Source organism: Corvus hawaiiensis, chromosome 13, assembly GCF_020740725.1.
Source record: "Corvus hawaiiensis isolate bCorHaw1 chromosome 13, bCorHaw1.pri.cur, whole genome shotgun sequence".
Taxonomy (NCBI): Eukaryota; Metazoa; Chordata; class Aves; order Passeriformes; family Corvidae; genus Corvus; species Corvus hawaiiensis.
The window spans coordinates 18,837,069-18,854,892 of NC_063225.1; the positions used below are offsets into that span (position 1 = coordinate 18,837,069).

At 39.8% G+C, this 17,824-nt stretch overlaps 1 protein-coding gene across 11 annotated transcripts in view; it reads right to left on the reverse strand.

Annotated features, from left to right (window-relative positions):
• The window catches only part of CIB2 (calcium and integrin binding family member 2), a 40,925-nt gene extending 23,156 nt beyond the window's left edge, over window positions 1–17,769 (reverse strand). Inside the window, exons 1-3 of one of the 11 annotated variants that reach the window (XM_048317580.1) lie at window positions 17,496–17,518; window positions 13,220–13,892; window positions 1,181–1,215 (exon numbers count right to left, since the gene is read on the reverse strand). Coding sequence is in view for 2 of the 11 variants with exons in the window: in XM_048317577.1 (XP_048173534.1) it covers window positions 1,181–1,215; window positions 11,194–11,244 (86 nt within the window). In the remaining 9 variants the exon portion in view is untranslated. The other 10 variants (XM_048317583.1, XM_048317578.1, XM_048317584.1 and 7 more) reach the window with 10 other exon arrangements.
• Window positions 17,770–17,824: the final 55 nt, after the last annotated feature.

A 17,824-nucleotide genomic window follows, 5' to 3' on the forward strand; every position in this document is an offset into this window, starting at 1 on the left:
CTTTATATTTTTTCCTAGATCCATTTTCAGCATTTTGTGAAAATTTTCTCTTCACTTTAAATTAAGAAGTTATATTATTTTCTAATAATTTGCAAATTATCCACACTCAGATTACTAATCAAAAGAATGTGTCCTCAATCCCTCTGACCACAGCCTGCATTTATGTTGACTTAAGCTGATGCTGACACTAAAGCCTTGCACAGTGTGTAAGTCAATCTAAGACCTTACTGGTAGGGAAACGCTAAGTCTTGCTCTCCTCTCCTTTCCTCATTTTCAGTTGCATTTTCTTGCTCTGGCTCTTATGCCAGCTTTGGAACTCATCTGATCCTTCAGAGAGCTGATTCAGCTTATTAAACCAGCAGAAAATAGATTTACTGTTGTTTGGGGTTTTGATGGGCTACTTTCCCTGTAGGGACAGATAAAAACACTTAGCTTATTTCACCTAATTGCAATCTCATGCTGGTTTACATCAGTTTATAGCAATTTAAATTGAAGCTGCCATATTAATCCCTTCATTCCCATCTACACAACAGTACCTCTTCCTCACTAACGGTCATTAACAGTCATGCAAATGGATGGTGAGCCAGACAGGGCTTTCTTTTTTCCTTTTCGTAAGGTTGCTCCTTGCTGGATCATCTCACTGAACTCAGCAGCTGCACAAGAAATTCAGTTGAGCCTAAAAAAGGACTGGACGTGCACTTCTTCCATCTCACCCCTGTGAGTATCTTGCAGTGCATAAATAAGTGCCCAGCAGTACCTGGCTGCCCCTTCAATGAGACAGAGAGATTCTAAATCAGTAAGTGCTAATTAACCAGGGGGTCATAACCCATTTTATTCCTGCTCAGTAAAATTTCACCTCAGATATGTAGAAACACCTCTGGATTCTACACTGACTGTAGGACGTGCCCTCACTGGTATCACTGAGCAGAAAAGCAGCAAATCCCTTTCATACAAGTCACTGGCTCAACCCTAAAAAAGTCTATGATATTCACCTTAAGCTAATCACCACCATCAATCTCCTTATGACAATTACACATTATAAGTGTATCTTAAGTCAAATCCTACTCTCATTGGTTCCTACAGAATAACTGGCTTTATCTGGTTTCCTCACATGCCAGATAAAAAGATTTAGCCTCTTCCACATGGATCACAAATGAGAAGTTTAAAACAATTTACTTACCGAAGGATTTCCTTCCGAGTGAAGAACGTGCAATCCTGTTAAAGAAACAAAATGTGTCATTGTACTGCAGAAATATCAAAAACAATTGCAAAGAATTATTTCTCAAGCTTTTGGAAGGAAACTCAGATCTGACAGAGAAACGTTAAAGATGCCATTTGGGTGCCATCTACTTTTCACTCAGAAAGCAATATACACTATAAAATAACAGAAATATTCCAAGGACAGGCCTATCAGTGAAAAAGAAGATATTGGCAATGTGATAGTTCAGGAGGAAAAAAAAACCAGGTTGCTGAGACACTTCTCCAATGTGGAATAACCAGACCAGAAACAAAATTAAATCCAAAAAATAAGGTATATGCCAAAAGTATTCAATAAATGAATATGGAAAACTATAAACAACAAATAGATGACAAAAACCGTCTTCTAACTTGAAGTATCCCCCTACTAGAGAAAACTGGTTTAATAATAAAATTATGTGGTTATTTTTTAGTTATTAACTCTTTTTGCTAACTATCAGTTTGCACTATGGTCACTTTGGTGAAGGCCGCAAACTCCTCTATATTAGGAGCAGGGATAAACAGACAGCCCCTGCTCTGAACAGCAAAAAACTATACAGCTCTCTCTGTGCTGTCACAGAGTTAGAAATAACTTACTAAAATGCAAAGTAGAGCTTGCTGAACATGAGAGAAGAGCATACAAGCACTTGCATTCTAAATGGCTCTGTGATGTGATTGAATGTACACTGGTTTAATTCACTTCATGAACAGCTGTGTCATACTAGAATTCAAATACTTCACCAAAGAACCAGAACGTGAGCAGTGGAAGAGTTTGCATTTCATGCATTTCTACATCAGTCACAAAAAAAGTAATGATTTCAGGGGCTGTGAGGAAACATAATAATCAGTCCTATCCCATTCAAAAATAATCCCCTAACCTCCACTATCTTACCTAGCATGTACTTAATGGAAATTCTGCCCTTCATCCAAGACTAGGAACACTAGTAGTAATGAAATATTTGATAATCAGTTGAGAACATATTCATCAATTTAGAGAATATGCAACTTGATCTCAGAGCCAGCTCGTGAGAGTATATATATAGGGAACAACCACCAACACAGAAAATTCTTCCTGATTATGTGATGTGATGTGGCAAGGCATTTGCCTAACAATTCAGCTCTGTAGTTTTCCCCCTTTAATGTAAAGATACTTAGAATATATCATCTTTGAAAATCAGCTTGTGACAAGATGACAATATCACACTTGGTAAGTCATACTTAAAGGGTACAAACAACTACTTTGACTCTCCCAGTCCTGCTCTTCAAACAGTGAAAAGTATTTATTTCCCAAGCTGAGACTCATTTGGGCTAAATGCCTGCTTCTTCCAAGGAGGGGAGAAGCAAAGGATCCCAGCTGGCTGAAGCAAACAGCCCGTCTCAGGTGTCCAGGAACACTATCAGTCCCACAGGGTATCAATTATTGAGCTGACTTGCTCTCCTCCATCCAAAGTGGCAAGAGCAGCAGCTCTTCCTTCAGTGGATTGTGCAGTTACAGAACCCAGGAGGAAGCACCTTGGGAGCTGCTGACATTGATGTCACATTGTCTGGGACTGCACAAAGTGACACTGGAGCCAGGTGCTCAAGTCTTCCTTAATTCCACACAATCAACACAGTCAAACTGTCACTTAAGGATGCTTCATTTACTAAGAAAGGGCAGGTGTAATCTCGCAAATAATTGTAATGCTCTCAGCAGCAACCATGTGTCACTATACAGGCTGGGGAAAACAGCCAGCCACTTAACTAGAAGGGTGACAGGGAAGCAATACACAAATGGAGACAAAGATTAAAAAGAAAAGTTACCCTTTGCCTTGTAGAAGTCCTGCAAAATGCTATGGAAGACAAATTAGGAGGTCAAATAATTAACCATTTTTGCTGACAGTCCACACATTTTTTTATATTTTATTCTGAGTTGCTTCATGACATTGACAACACTGCTGCCTGCCTGTTTTTTAATCAACAAAATTTTTACTACTATAATCTAAACCCCAATAATATTGAAAACCTCTACAGCAGAAGTAGTTGCAACTATCTGCCTGACCACTGTTACTGACAGCACTATTCCAAGCACGCCTGCCAATTGCATGGAATTGTCAGGGATGAGGGATGTCAAAAAAAAATTTAAGAGTGGTCTCACTCTTAAGAGAGATCTTAAAGCTACTCAGGGTCAAAGTACCACAAATTCATTGTGACCTGGCCTCTACTTCTGATCCAGCCAGATGATACCACTTATGAAAGGATTTACCATTAAAAAGCCTGTCTGGTGGCAAATGGCAAATGCAAAAGCCACAGCTCCACGTGACCTCTGATAGGGAAGTCCAGCCATCCCTCTTGCTCCTCCCACCTTCTTATTTCTGCCTTTTCCTTTATGCAGACTTCACCTTGATGAACAGAATAACTGTATCAGAGAACTCTGAAGGAAGGAACTAATGTGTTTGTAAATGAAATAATGGATGTCTTTCCAGCTTGGATCATTTCCTTTTAGTGACTTAGAATATAGTGCTGGCAGTGCTGGTACAAGAGATGAAGGTGAATCAAGTATCGATCAATGGCAGGAAAGAGGGTGCAGAACTGACTTTTTTTCCCTTTTTTTTTTTTTTTTTTTTTTTGGAAAGCACAGCCCTCATTTGGATTAAAATCATGATGGAAAAGAGGTCTAAATAACATAATTACATTTTATAGTTGCTGCAACTTTAGCAATTTAATTCCAATTTAATTAAAGACTTTTGACCAAAGAAACATGGAGGTGAATTGTCGGAAAGGAAAAAAAAGTCTGACAACTCCAGCGAGAGGAGAAATTGCAGTCCAAAACCAATGTGGTTGATAAGAGCAAACTCCGTTTATTAGCAATCCAGAAGCACTTATATAGTATACCAGCTTGTTAACTCTTAAGTGGCTTAAAACTTATCAAAGCACATTTCTACTTCTACATAATTGGACTTACATTGGCAAGCTTCTACAGTTATGTTATGATTAAAAGAATTCAGAGTTCACCTCCCCTTCTCCAGGTCTTATCTACACAGCCGTAAATCTTCAAAACTCCCTTTTTGTTCCCAGCCCTGTTTTTTCCACACAGGGATTTTCTCATGGAGAGATTTTCTCACACACAGGCCTTTTGCTTGCAGGCCTATTGCTTGTATAGTTCTTTTATTGATCCCATAATTCTATCAGTGATCTATGCCCCTGATCCTCTAACCGAATGCCAACAGTGAATCATCCAATTTTCTTCTGGCTACTTCATTCATACAGAAAATACACAACGAAGGACAGTAAATAGTAAATTAACATGTTAAATTCACTCTCTCATAAGGAAAGGTGAAGTGGGCTCTGGAATGCATTTGTCATTTATGCACACAACTTTCATTTTCCTGCAAGCCAGACGTATCATGGAACACATTTGTTATTTTGTGGACTGTATTTGGGTTTGCTATGAACCTAAAAAGCAACCTGTCTGGTCTGTTTGGACACTAAAGCAACTGGGAGTCCCCCTAGAAAAGCACAAACTAAATACTGAACAAATAAACATTACCAGAGTTTTCATAATTCTTATTAGTTCAACAGTTCTGGCAAGAATTGGTCCTGGGAATCATTGCCTTTATTTCTAGTGGGATACACAGGCCTGTGAAAGGCTTCTGCTAACAGCAGGGCCCTGGGGATTTTAGCCTGTTTAAAACAGAGGCTCTGCCTTGACAGGTCACCTATTCCAGCCCCTGAGAACATACATGCCCCTTTTCCAAGATCAACTGTCCCACTCGGTCTATCCTTGTGCCTTTAATAACCAAGTTCATTAGAAGTCCAACGTGGGATCACTGATGGCTGTTTGGAGGTAAGATACTAAAATCCGCAATTATCTACTTAACGTCTTATAGCAAAGTGAATAAAATCAAGTATACAGAAAATAAATTTCCCGTTGATTTTCATGAGATCATGACCTTGTATAATCAGACCTGATTCTCAAATTTAGTGTTTAGATAGCTTAACTGCTTCTTAAAGTACTTGGAAGAGAGAAGAGGCAGACAGCTGGTGTATTTAGGTTCCATGGGTAGCTTGGCTCATGGCTGGTATTGGGACTTCCTGCAAGTCACTCAGCATTGCTTGTAAAGCACAGTTAACGATCTCTGCTCTTAACACTCATTTTTATAGAAGAGCGGCACGCACATGCTGTTAGTTTTATTCTTTTATTTCCTATGTCAGATGAATGAAGATTTAGGACAGAACAGACTGAAATATGGTGGTCCACCACCTTCTCCACTTGTCTGTAGGACCTTACTGCAAACTCCTAGGTTGGTTCTGCTTCACATTGATTTCTACAGTGATTAGAACAAAAATAGGGAGAGACAGAGAACTGCGCTGACAATGCTGCTGCTTAACTCACTGTAGTGTCCATACCCAGCAGGAGGTGTGGCTCCACCCTCTGCCCACACGTCAGCTCTTCAGGGGGATGGATTGCCAATTCCCGAGGGCAGCACACAGCTTATGAATGGCAGCAGAGCCCAGTGAATGGGAGGTGACCAATCACCACTTCCAGAAACAAGTATTGTGCATAAAGCACAGCTCTGAAATAAAGCTAATTTCATGGGGGTATGCAAAACACTTCACTACAGAACAAAAATTGGAGAAATGAACAACGGAATGAAAGAATAGAAATATTCAAGTATGCTGTGAAACAGTATTTCTTAAAGCCATTAAATGCATATTTCTCTTCTAAGGCAATACATATATATTCTGCTTTATATATGTATAGTTTCATAAGGTCAGGTTTACTCTGATCCTGCAACAGCTTCATTGGAAAGTTTTATAAATAAGAAAATAATATAAATCAGTCTTACACAATCAGTGCAAATTTAAAAAAAAAGTCTCAAACAAAAGCCAGCAAACTACAGATAATGCAGACAACTGTAAACCTTATAGCTATCTGAGAGACCAGCTCTTAAAAAATATTAACTACTGGATGCTGCAGCACTTTAAAATGTAATATTTCAAGCAAATTACTTCTGAGGTTTCATTTTGAAAATCACAAATGATGTTTTGTACTGTGCCAAAGTACAAAATACATGTAAGAGCATTTAATCAAAACACCATTAAAACATCATCCTGTGAAGCGACCAAGAATCTGGTACCAGACAGAAGCAAATGAACTTTCATTTAAGATCTATTATTAACTCTATTCTGGTAATGTTTTACAAATGCAATACTTTTATTCTACATTCCATACAACTAAGACTGGCATAGAATTGTGCAAGACTGAGTCAGACAGATTTTTACATATTTTCATCACTGTGAGTGTATGAAGAGTTAACAGAGTTAATGAGTTAAAAATGCTGTTTGCATCAGACCACCAATGAAAAATTTACCATACAGCTCATGTTTATTTGTCATCATATATACCTTACAATTACCCCCAGCCAACCAAAACACCCACTGAGTTTCAGAAGGAAAAAATCTGCAGCTGTAAGAAGCAGTCTATATATTCATACTGCAACAGGGAAGTAAAAACAAGTCAGACTTCAGCAAGGACTGAGAAGAAGCAAACTGCCAACTAAAGTAATTTCACTCAATCTATATATCCACCAAATGGTAACGTGAAACCAGAACCTGACCAAAGGATATTTTCACAAAAAACTTGCTCCATTATTATGCTACTTTTACTTGCATAGTAACAGCAATACTCTATCAAGTGGAAAATACTTTTTGCAGAACATCCTGGGGAATCTGCGAATGCACTTTTTGTATTCTTGCAAAGGGTTAATTTTCCAAGACCATGGATGAAGTCAAGCATGGCTTTTTAAAAGAGAGCTTGATGAACTTGTTTTACTTTACAAATGGTGTTTCTTGACAGATCATAACATAACTTGTTTCATCTGGTTTTGCATAATTCTCATGAAATACAGTTGAATTGCACTTTGGCTTCAATTTTGATAAAAGGAAAAAAGTGAGCTCTGTAATGGAGAAATTCTTGTGTAAAAGAAGCCAGTCATTATTTCATTACAGTACATATAGTACTGTATTGTATTGCAATATTGCCTATAAGACTGCCAGGGTAAACATCAGTTTTGAGACTGCATTAAATAATGCAAAGTAAATAATACCACTAATGAACAAATACAAATGACTAGCAATAAAATCAGTAATATGCCCTATAATCTCTAGGTTCCATAAGGGAAAAAAACCCTAAACAAACAAAAAAGAAGAACCACTGAATTTGTATCCAATTCAGATCCCTTATTCAAGTAATCCCAGAAAAGGGAATGAGATTGACTGAACAGTGCAGGAGTTTGTCCATAGCCCAAGTGCAGTTTCCTACTCAATACAATCTGCATTTCCTACTCAATACAATCGTTTTTCAGTTAGAAATGCTGTGCATTGAGGTGAATATATGGCTCTGATGTTGCTTTACTGCATACCTGTATTTTCCATTGCTTCAAGCATCTCTACACAGCATCACTCAAGACCCCCTAAAATTTCAGTTCATTTTCTTTTCTCAATATGAGACTTGACCAAAATCTGTAGGCAACTTTTAAAACCTTTATTTTAAAATGTTCGTTTATTACAATGAAATCCATCTTTCTTGCCTATCAATACTCACCTTTTCCCTCACCAGATCTTGGTTAGATTTCACATTTTCTGTATAAAAAAACCTCAACAAACAACCAAAACCCCCATGCACAAAACCCCCAAAAAACCACAACCAGAACTCTAAGGGCATAAGAATCATCAATGCCCAGTAAAATTCCTTTTCTTACAAGGCCAGCACTTTAAATGACGTGAATCTCTATGAGCAAACCAGTGCTAGCAAAAGCCTAATTTGCAGAACAATTCACTAATCTTATGAAAATGTAAAGAGGTGCCAACTAGAACACTATCGTAATAACAGGTGATATGATCTTAACAGCAGATACTACGGCAAGGTGTTAGACTGGAAAGCTGCAAATCTCCTTTCTTTAATTTGCCTCTACCTACTTTGATTTTAAAGAAAAGCTGAAAGGTTTAGTATTATCAAGTTCTGTTAGAGGTCTCTTTTACAGTTTCAACTGGCTACCCATCACGAGTCTTAATAAAGAGCACTTAAAAAATTTGTCCACCGACAATACTGAGGTCATCCCTGTGGGTGACCAGATTTACAACTCTTTAATTTAAATTTAAAGGTACTGCTAAAAAGTGGCTCTTCAATATCACATTTACAGGCAAAAAAGGTGCATACATATGCTTTTCAGAAAGCTTTAGATAAATCAAACATATTTATTTTATTTCATTGATATCATACTAATGATCTGAGATTTATGTACACTAGTTCTTCAAGCAGGTGATTTTTCTGCAGCTTAATCTCCACTCTCTAAAGTCAAAGCCACTTGCACAGGTTTTACCATACTTTAAGCCCATAAAGTCCTCACTTTTCCATCTCATAGTGTTTTCTATGGAACAAGCACGTAAAACATAATGAATTTTTAAAAAATTATAAAAATCTTCCTCCTGAAACAATATTTAGCTGTTATAAGCACAAAGCAATTTGTGCTAAAGACAGAAATAGCAGAAGTTACAACTGGATAATACAATGTCCAGAAATATATTTCAGTAAAGAAATTATAGGTCTAACCATGAGGTGAGTGAGGTTTTGAACAGTCTTCCAACAGGAACTGGAAGGAAGTAAAAAACCAAGATATATTTCACAAGAAAGACTGACTCTTTTGCTTCTGCATGCTGATACTATGAACACTGTACCCTGGACTACTACTGTAAGGAGTACAGTACTAACTCACAGACACATAAATTCACAAGAAACTGTTTAAGGGGGGAAAAAAAAAAAAAAAAAAAGATCCATTTATAAAAGCAATTTATATGTAGAACCCTTCCTGGTCACTGGGGTACAGATGTGAACAACAGACTGTTGCAAAGTGGACTGGTACACAGTGTTTTACTTTGGCCCAGGGTTTAGAGGCCCTGGTAACTTAGTGCTGGCCCAAGACATGAAAAACCTGCATTAAAAAAATTATGGAAACATTGCCGCATTCTTCTCTTTTCTATTCTGAAGAAATTCCACGAATGAGAAACAGGCAGGTAAGATGGCAAACTCCAAATCAAATAGCTCCACTTGTGTTATACAAACTGCCTTCTCCGCCAGGATGCAGTGGAGATGCAAGAGCTCTCTGTGTGGGTGGCTCCAGCAGTCAGCCCAGGATCTTTTTGTTTAAAAGACTCAAGAGGGATGCAGAACTAATGGATCAGAGGCAAATCACCATCAAAATGACATCTTTGTCTGATTCTTCGGAGCATGAGGCTAACGTTCCTTCCTAACAAATTCAGCAGGTCAGTTATTGTCCTGAAACCTGTTATTTTATGGTACTTTCCAAATATAACAAGTGCTATTACCAGGCAAAAATTAGCTCTGCACTAATGAACTGCAAGTCTGCCTGTAACAGAGAAATCCCAAAGGCGACTCAATCCACTGGGCCCAACTCCTGCCAGGCTTCGAGATCAATTACCCAGCATTATGAAAGGCAGGGGCTGCAGAAGCCATTAGAGAGAGGCAATTTCTACATGAAGAGCACTGAATTAGGGATGACATTTCAGCTCTTGCATTTGCCAGTTTATGTCAAGAAGATAACATTAATTACATTTGGATTTTGTTTTGTTTTGCTGCAGTTGTGCTCTGTTCTGTGTTCACTTTTATTGTTAGTAGGAAGACAGACACTGGTGCTTTACAGATCTTTGATTTCTCTCTTGCCTATCCAGCAGGAATGTGAAAAAGCTTTTTTGGATCTTGGACTGTTAAGTCTAAGACCATTAGCTTAGATTAATACATTACAGACTGCTGGTGAGAAGCATGACAAAGTGGTAATTAAAGAAGGTCCATTGTCACGTTTCCTACAATGACAAAAAAAGACTAGGTATTTATAAAATCATTTAATTTGTGCCTTATTTTCAGCATGGGATAATGGTTCAAGGCATTTTAGCATATACACCTGGCCTCACTCTGTGGCTCAATATTTACACCTGTGACAAGTCCATGCTAGAAGCAACTTGAAATAAAATTAGTAACTAAATTTATAGTTTCTATCTCAATGGCTTTCATCAAAGATCACAAGGGTAAAATGTTATTAAGTTACCCAGTCCCTTGAGGGTCTGCGTCTGTCCATTGGTTATCACAAGATAAACTAAATCTTGATCTCCTGTGCTGCTAACTCAATGCTTGTCACTTCATGTAGGAGAACAGAGCAATGCAGCCAGCCTGGCTGCCTCTCTTAAGTAGTCAGCTGCCTCCTTCTTTGGCACACTTCTACTCAATGCTTTGCCTCACTGTATTTTCAGAAACTTGTTCAAGATGCCCACTGTGCACAGAACTTCCTGCAATCCATTTCAGTGAGATTTGCAGTGTGCTGAAACATGACTAAAACCTGGCAATTCTTTTTTTTTTTCCCCCCCCTATTTAAAAGCAGTTGATTCAATGTTAAGTAAATAAAGAAGTACCAAGTTACTCCTGACATAAATGCACACTTACTTATGTTCAGGTAAGAAACTGCTTTCCAGGAGTGGATGCAAGCATAACGACACCTATCCTGGGATTACGTTAAGCCTATTTCTGTGACTTATCCTTAGAAGTGAATTTAGACAAGATCTCTTTTTTTCCTTTCTACTCTATTGTCAGCAAAGGCATCAGGGAGAGAAGGTGCTACACTTTTGTCAAGCTAGTCACAATCTTTATTCTGCTTCCTAGTTCAGACATTGAGGATGTGACTCTTCTCCCTCTATATGGAGAGGGAATTAAATGAGTATATTCAACAACCCAGCCTTAGAATATTATTACAGCTGCTGGAAGGAGCAGTAGAATATATGCATGTAGGTTACAAAGGAAGCTTTCAATTATATTAGAAAAAAACACTCCCCAAACCAAACAAAAACCCAAATCATAAACATATGTAGATTACTCCCTTCCATCCCCTAAGGCAAACCAAGATATCTTACCTGATAGGCATCTAGCTGTTCATCAGTAAATATCGTTTGCTTATTACCCATCTTAAACGAGGAATTCTTCCTCTCTGCAAATGCATCCCATTAGAAGTAGCTGGATTCCTCTGTATTGTAGGCATTTAGAGCACGTATACTCCGTGAGTGTGCTGAAAAAATCCCAGAGCCTGCATTGAACTGGTTTTGACTGTACCTGCTCAGTGAAGAAGGCCAAAGTCTGGGAAATCTTTGTAAAGGCTTGACTGGAGCGTGCCAGGAAAGAAAGTGTTAAAATCACAGGCGGGTGTCGTGCAAAAACAGGGATACCAATCTGCCCCTTTTCAGATGCTTTTCTAAGAGGCATACGGAGCTTTTATAACCCAAACCCCAAGCAGCCGCTCCAAGCAGAACGCAGCTCTCTCTTGCCTCGGGGTCCCACTCAGGGCGCTCCTCACGGCACCTCCAGGTTTTGGAGCAGCTCTGCGTCAGCCGGTGGCGCTGGGCAGCGCAGCCGTATTGCCAGGCACTCACAGCCAGCCTGGGAACTGGGGAGTGCAGGGGCACCGCACACAGACCCCAGCCAGCTCTGCGAGCTGCCCTTGCCCCAGGCTGCCAGGAGACGCGAGGCCGGGTGCAGCCTCACGGTGTCCTGAGCGGCCCCACTCCAGCGCCAGGTGCCGCGGGGGCTCCGCAGTAAACGCTCATGTCTGCACTGTGCCTATCGAGGATGTGAGTTCACTACCAGAGGTACCAAACTCCCGGGTACAGCAGTGAACGCAAGGACTCCTTCGCACACTAACTAAATTTTTTTAAAAGTCAGCAAGATTAAAGCAGTTTAACAGACGCTAACCTGACTCCTTAGGCTCTAGCAAGAACAGCTGGGAAGGAAAAAACGCTACCAACAGCCTAAGGCGAAAGCAGAAAGGGCCAGTAGAGGGCTCACGGGGTGTTTTAGCGCACCACAACCCTACCGACGGGAAAATAAAAAAAATTAAAGAGAATCTATGAGAAGCAGACAGACAAAATTATATTATCTAACATCTGCAGAAGGATAAGCTCTTATAACAACAGCAGGAAGAAGTCTAAGTGAGAAAGGATGGCAACGGGGAAGAAGGACCCGTTATAAGTTCACTTTCCATTCATGCACATAGGAACAGGAGAGGGTAAAATTCCTAACTTCTTTATTTACAGTCTACCAATGGTCATTATTTCCTCATCAAGATAGCAAGTTTAAAAAAAACACTTGGAGAATTATCTTGTGCTTTTCCCTACAGCTTCTAATGATCCTGGCCTGATAGCAGGGTTGGATAATAGGAGTTCACTTTACTTTGGCATATAACAACAAAGAACAACCATTTAAAAGTAATAGTGAAAGCAAATATATTGTATACATAGTAAAAATATCCTATGAAGTGTGTTGGATATATAGTAAAAACATTCTACAAAGTGCTGAACCACAGACTGTTGTAAGAGATGGCTTATTCAAATTATAACATTTAGAAATGCAGGTTTGATTAGCTGCAAACCAGCACTGCCCTGAGCTACAAAAATTACAAGGTATATCACATACACAAAATAAATGCCTTGGGATGAGAATGTAGGCAACAAGGTTTATTAGTAATAAGCAAACATCAGAATTGTAACATCAAAGAAGTGGATTCTAGCAATAGAGCATATTGCAGCACAGTTTCAGAATAAGAAGGAAGAAGCTACAGTAGTAAGGAAAATACAAACTGAATTATTTACCATCAAATCAAGAGTGCAAGACGCACCTGTTCAAATATCATACAGTTGTACTGACCATTACATGGTCAAACTGATCTCTGTTGTCCCAGCCACCAGTGGGTTTTTTTCTTTTCCCTGTTGTGTAGTGGCATTGGATTCTTATTATGTTCCAAAAAGCTCGCAATAGGTAAGTCAGAACATTAAAAACAATTGTAAAAAATCCACAAAATACAGTATTAAAATTTCTTTTAAACCAGAAAACAACAATCTATAAAGGCCCCTTGAAATTAAGAACTTGCACAGTTCTGAAAGTTCTTACCTGTCCTCAACTGTGAATGAGCTCCATCGCTGGCTTTAGTGGCTATATGTATAATGAAGCATGGTTAATATTTCTGATCTGGTGCTAGTGAAACACAAAAAATAACAGCTGTTCTCAATCAGACCAGACCAATATTTAGGCAAGTGATTTGCATGAAATAGCATTCCATTCACAGCCACCTACTTCAAGCTGCCCATCTATGCAAATCAGATTAAATATAAACGGCCAAATTACCTCTAATGTCATTATACAGAAGTTAATTGACAGCAGGACTTGGCTCCATATCTTTTAATCTTGTGATTCTGTACACTTAATGGGACTCCTACAGTGAAAAGCTGATAGCACATCTCTTCGTTTTTCACCCTGCTTTTATGTCCCTGGCTGCTTGGTCCCACTGTACCCCAGATGACACACACATCAGGAAGTCTCTATCTTTTGAATCAGAATAACAGCAGAAAAACAGCAGCAGAGCTTAATGGAAAGCATTAACCAGGTAAGGCGTACTTGTGGTTACACTGTAGGCCAGAGGTAGAGTTCCTGAGGTTCATAGACGTACTCCTGTTTCTTCCTTTGGGCCTGGCTTTCCACCCTGCCACCTCCAGTTTCTCTTGCGTATTAGGAATGCCTTGGGTTTATTCTGTTGTAGAGAAAGTATGCAGGGAAACCTGTATGGCTGAAGGAGTTAATTGCTTTAAAAGAAAGACTCAGCTTACCACGGGAACAGCATCCTCTGAGTATATGGACTGAAAAGAAACAGTTTCTCAAATTCTTCTTGCCATACTCTGAAGAGTATTTTTTTTTTAGTAAATAGAATTAAAGTACACATTTTAAAAAAGACAATTCAGATTTAACTGTTGAGGCTTACACTACACCAGCTAGCTCTTCTCAAGCATATCATAGTTAGTGGTAACTATATTTCAATGCATAATTATCTTGCTATACTAATTGGGTAAAATTTAAAGGCAGTATAACGCACAAAGTCTTCTTCACTCCTATTTGTTTGTACATGTCAAAGTTCAGATGATCTTCCAGTTTACTCTTCTGCACTTCTTCTATCTGTTCATATTTACCAAAGATTAGTTGTATTTGCCAGTTGGGCGTTAAGCAAACTTACTCCCAGCATGTTGCAGCAACAAATCAATACTTTTCAATGTGCACAACAAGAACTGACCTTAAATACTACCAGCACCACCACATTTCACTGTGTTTCAGTTTTTAAAAACTGTTTGCCAAACCAAGTGGTTTTAAGCTATTAGGAATACATAACATACATCTTGCAATCAGTTGCAGATAAAGTTTAGTAAGGAGGACAGTATATATAGAATAGTCTTGCCATTTCACTGCCCATTATACTAGAGACAATAGTTAAATAGCAACTGCTCATCTGTTCTAGAAGCTTAAATCCCAGAGCAGAAAACACAGTTACTCACACCCCCCAATTTAGTATTTGATAGCAAGATGGCTGTCAGCTGCAATGGCCTCACCTGACCACAGCTGCAGGAGTTTGTTTCCACAGCCACAGCTCAAGGGAGTGGGACACACCAGACTGGCAGCTCCAGACAGCCTTTGGTGCAAGTTTCTCTGCTCTGAAGTGTTGCAAGCCCTGGCTGCTACAGCAGGTGACTGCTCTGATTTATTAGGAGAGGTGTAAGTTTAACGACCTCCAACAGCCAGGTCAGAGTACCTTAAATTGCCTCTGTAAATTATGTAGTGAGAATGCGACCGTGGTTTAAGTATGAAAACTCTTCCTCCTCAGCAAAGGAAGATCAAGCTACTCAGAGCAGATCACTTTACCTGTTCATGAGAGGATCTACACAGAGTTTTAACAATCATGCCACACATCTGCTGCCTTCACGTGCTGGTTTGCTACAGCTTTTAATAGGGGAGAAAAGAATCTAAGAAATTTCATACCCATTATACCAAGTATTCCAACAACTTCCCTCTCACACAGAGGTGTCCTTGCAGAATAACTGTTCATAAAGAGTTACTCTGTTAGCAAAACAAACGGTTTTGATTCAGAGGGGCTGCCTGTACATTTATTCTGTTGTAACCTTTTATGAGTCCTTAGGGCCTACTGCTACTGCAGGTGTGAGTAACAGTGATCGCTACTTGCAATGGGAGAAGTTCTATCCTCCACTGGTGCTGTAGAAATTCCCCCTGGTATTTGGGACTTGTTTTATTTACTGGAAAGCTATTCACAAATCTGTTTGCATACAGATAAACAAGGAATAATAACATTCACCTACTACAGCTACTGTGGAGCTAAAAAAAAAGTTCCTTAAAGATGCTACAGAGCTACAAAACATTACAATTGCAATATGCTACACTGACTGTTATAACTTGCCCCCTATTTAATACTTATTGTGAGCTCTAAATAAAAAATGAACTGTAAATACACAGTTATGAAAAGGTAAAATATATGGAAAATGACAGTTTTTGCTACTTCAACGGGTTAAAAAGTTGCTTTTCCAACACATGGTGGATGGGAGGATGCTCAGACCCCACTAAATTTGTCTGGAAGTGCTATCCTGTGAGAGAAGGCTTCATGGGTCTGAGCCCTGCTCAAGGAATGAATAAACAGCTTGAGAAAGATGCAAGACTCATGTCTCTCAAACCAGGAAATGCTGCCAACTGTGTGACTAAATTGCATTCGCTATGAGGAGCAGGAATTTTCTAGGGAGTTGTATTGCTAAAGAAAATAAACAGAAAGGAAAACCTTGTGTGAAAAATTGTTGGTTTCATGATCTTATCTATCTAGCTTAAAAAATACACTATCTTAGAAAAGGGTGATTTCTGACTGCATTTCATTAAGCCTAATTTATCCATAATAAATCAAATAGAAATTACCTTTTTTTTTCTTAAGATGTTTTACACAAGACAGTGTCCAGCCTCAGGGACAAAATAATCATAAAAAAATAAGTAATGGTTGTCTAAGCAGACTAAACGTCATATAATGAATTTCCCTGTAGGGAGTCTCAGTATAGTGATCACTAGGGGAAAGACACTGCTGCTGTCTCCATACAGGCATCGTTTTCTTAGGCAAAATAACTGCTCATGGGTTATTACTGTGTTGTTCAGCCCTTCTCAGAACAGATCCAAACCAGCCACTGTTAACACCTTATTACTGTAGCATTATTATGGTAACACCCACAAGACATGGACAAATGGGTGTTGAAAATGTGTAAAAAAATTCTCCACAATATCTCCCCTCAATTTACAATCCAAGAGCGACCCAACAATGTAGATGCAGATATAGTCACAACACAAGAAAGCAACATGAATATATCTGTTAACTATGTATATAGTTACCAGAAGAAAATCAGTATTAAGAGAATCCAGCACATCTGCCATTACAGATATCTGAATAACAATTCTCAATTCAAAGCAACATCAAAACCAAGATAAAACACCAATAGAGGAAATGTTGTAAGTACCTCTTGTGTCCTGTCACAAAAAAAAAAAAAAAAAGCAATGATTCTCAGAAAATAGAGGCTACTAGTGCTGTATATAATCAAATATCAATTCTAAGAATTTCTACTCACACATTTAAGATAATAGGAAACTAAACACACAGTCTTAGTCCTCAGCTTTCAAGCACACCCAGGACTGAGCTAAGTAACTGGAAAGGCTGCAAGTAATCTGATAACTCTATCACCAAAAACTGGTACGAAATTACTCTGAGACAAACCCCAAATTTTAATGTTGCCAAGTGTAAGAAAGATAGGAAAAGTTTTTTAAAGCGGTCATTCCCAGAGGTATGAGCTCAAACTGCCTTAGTTCTAGTTTGGTGCTTTACCCCGCGGAACACGCCAGGCTCTCTGGCCACCCTTCAGCGCGAGCGATCCGTACGAGCGAGCTGCCCTGGGCAGGACTTTCGAACAGCTCCGTGGTGCGGCCCTCAGCCGGCGCTGCTTGGGAAGGGGCACTGCGCCCTCAGGGCCTCCCACGGCCTCCGCCGCTCCTCGAACTGATACGGCAGCAGGTTTTAAAAATAATGAGACAAGTACCTCAGAAATGAAGGCAAATAGAAGTCTTAAATTGTCCCGATTTCAACAGCTTTAACACTTTAAACTACATAGGCTTATGAGGCTTCTTATCTACTTCAACAAAAGTCTGACGTCTTTCTTAACAAGAACTATTTTTTTCCCATAAACAACCCAGTTCTAGAGGCTGAGATTTTACAAAACCATCGAACGCTTCAAAACTGGGGCGTCTTTGAGAACTGCTTGGTTGTCTCCACACAGATGCCACAACGGTACCTCCTCAGACACCACACCTGGAGCTCCCGCGTCCTCCGGCGGCAACCGGGCCGTCCACCCCCGCACCTCCCGCACCGCCGCGAGCGAGGTCTCCCCGGTATCACCCTCGCCAGGCGGACGGATGAGGGTTGAGGGCCGGGGGAGGAGGCTCGGAGCACCTCAGGCAGCCGCGGACGGGAGCTGAGGGGCCAAGGGATGAGGGCCGGGAGAGGAGGCTCGGACCGCCTCAGGCAGCGGCGGACGGCAGCTGCGGGGCCATAGGCTGAGGGCCGGGAAAGGAGGCTCGGACCGCCTCAGGCAGCGGCGGACGGGAGCTGCGGGACCATGGGCTGAGGGCCGGGGGAGG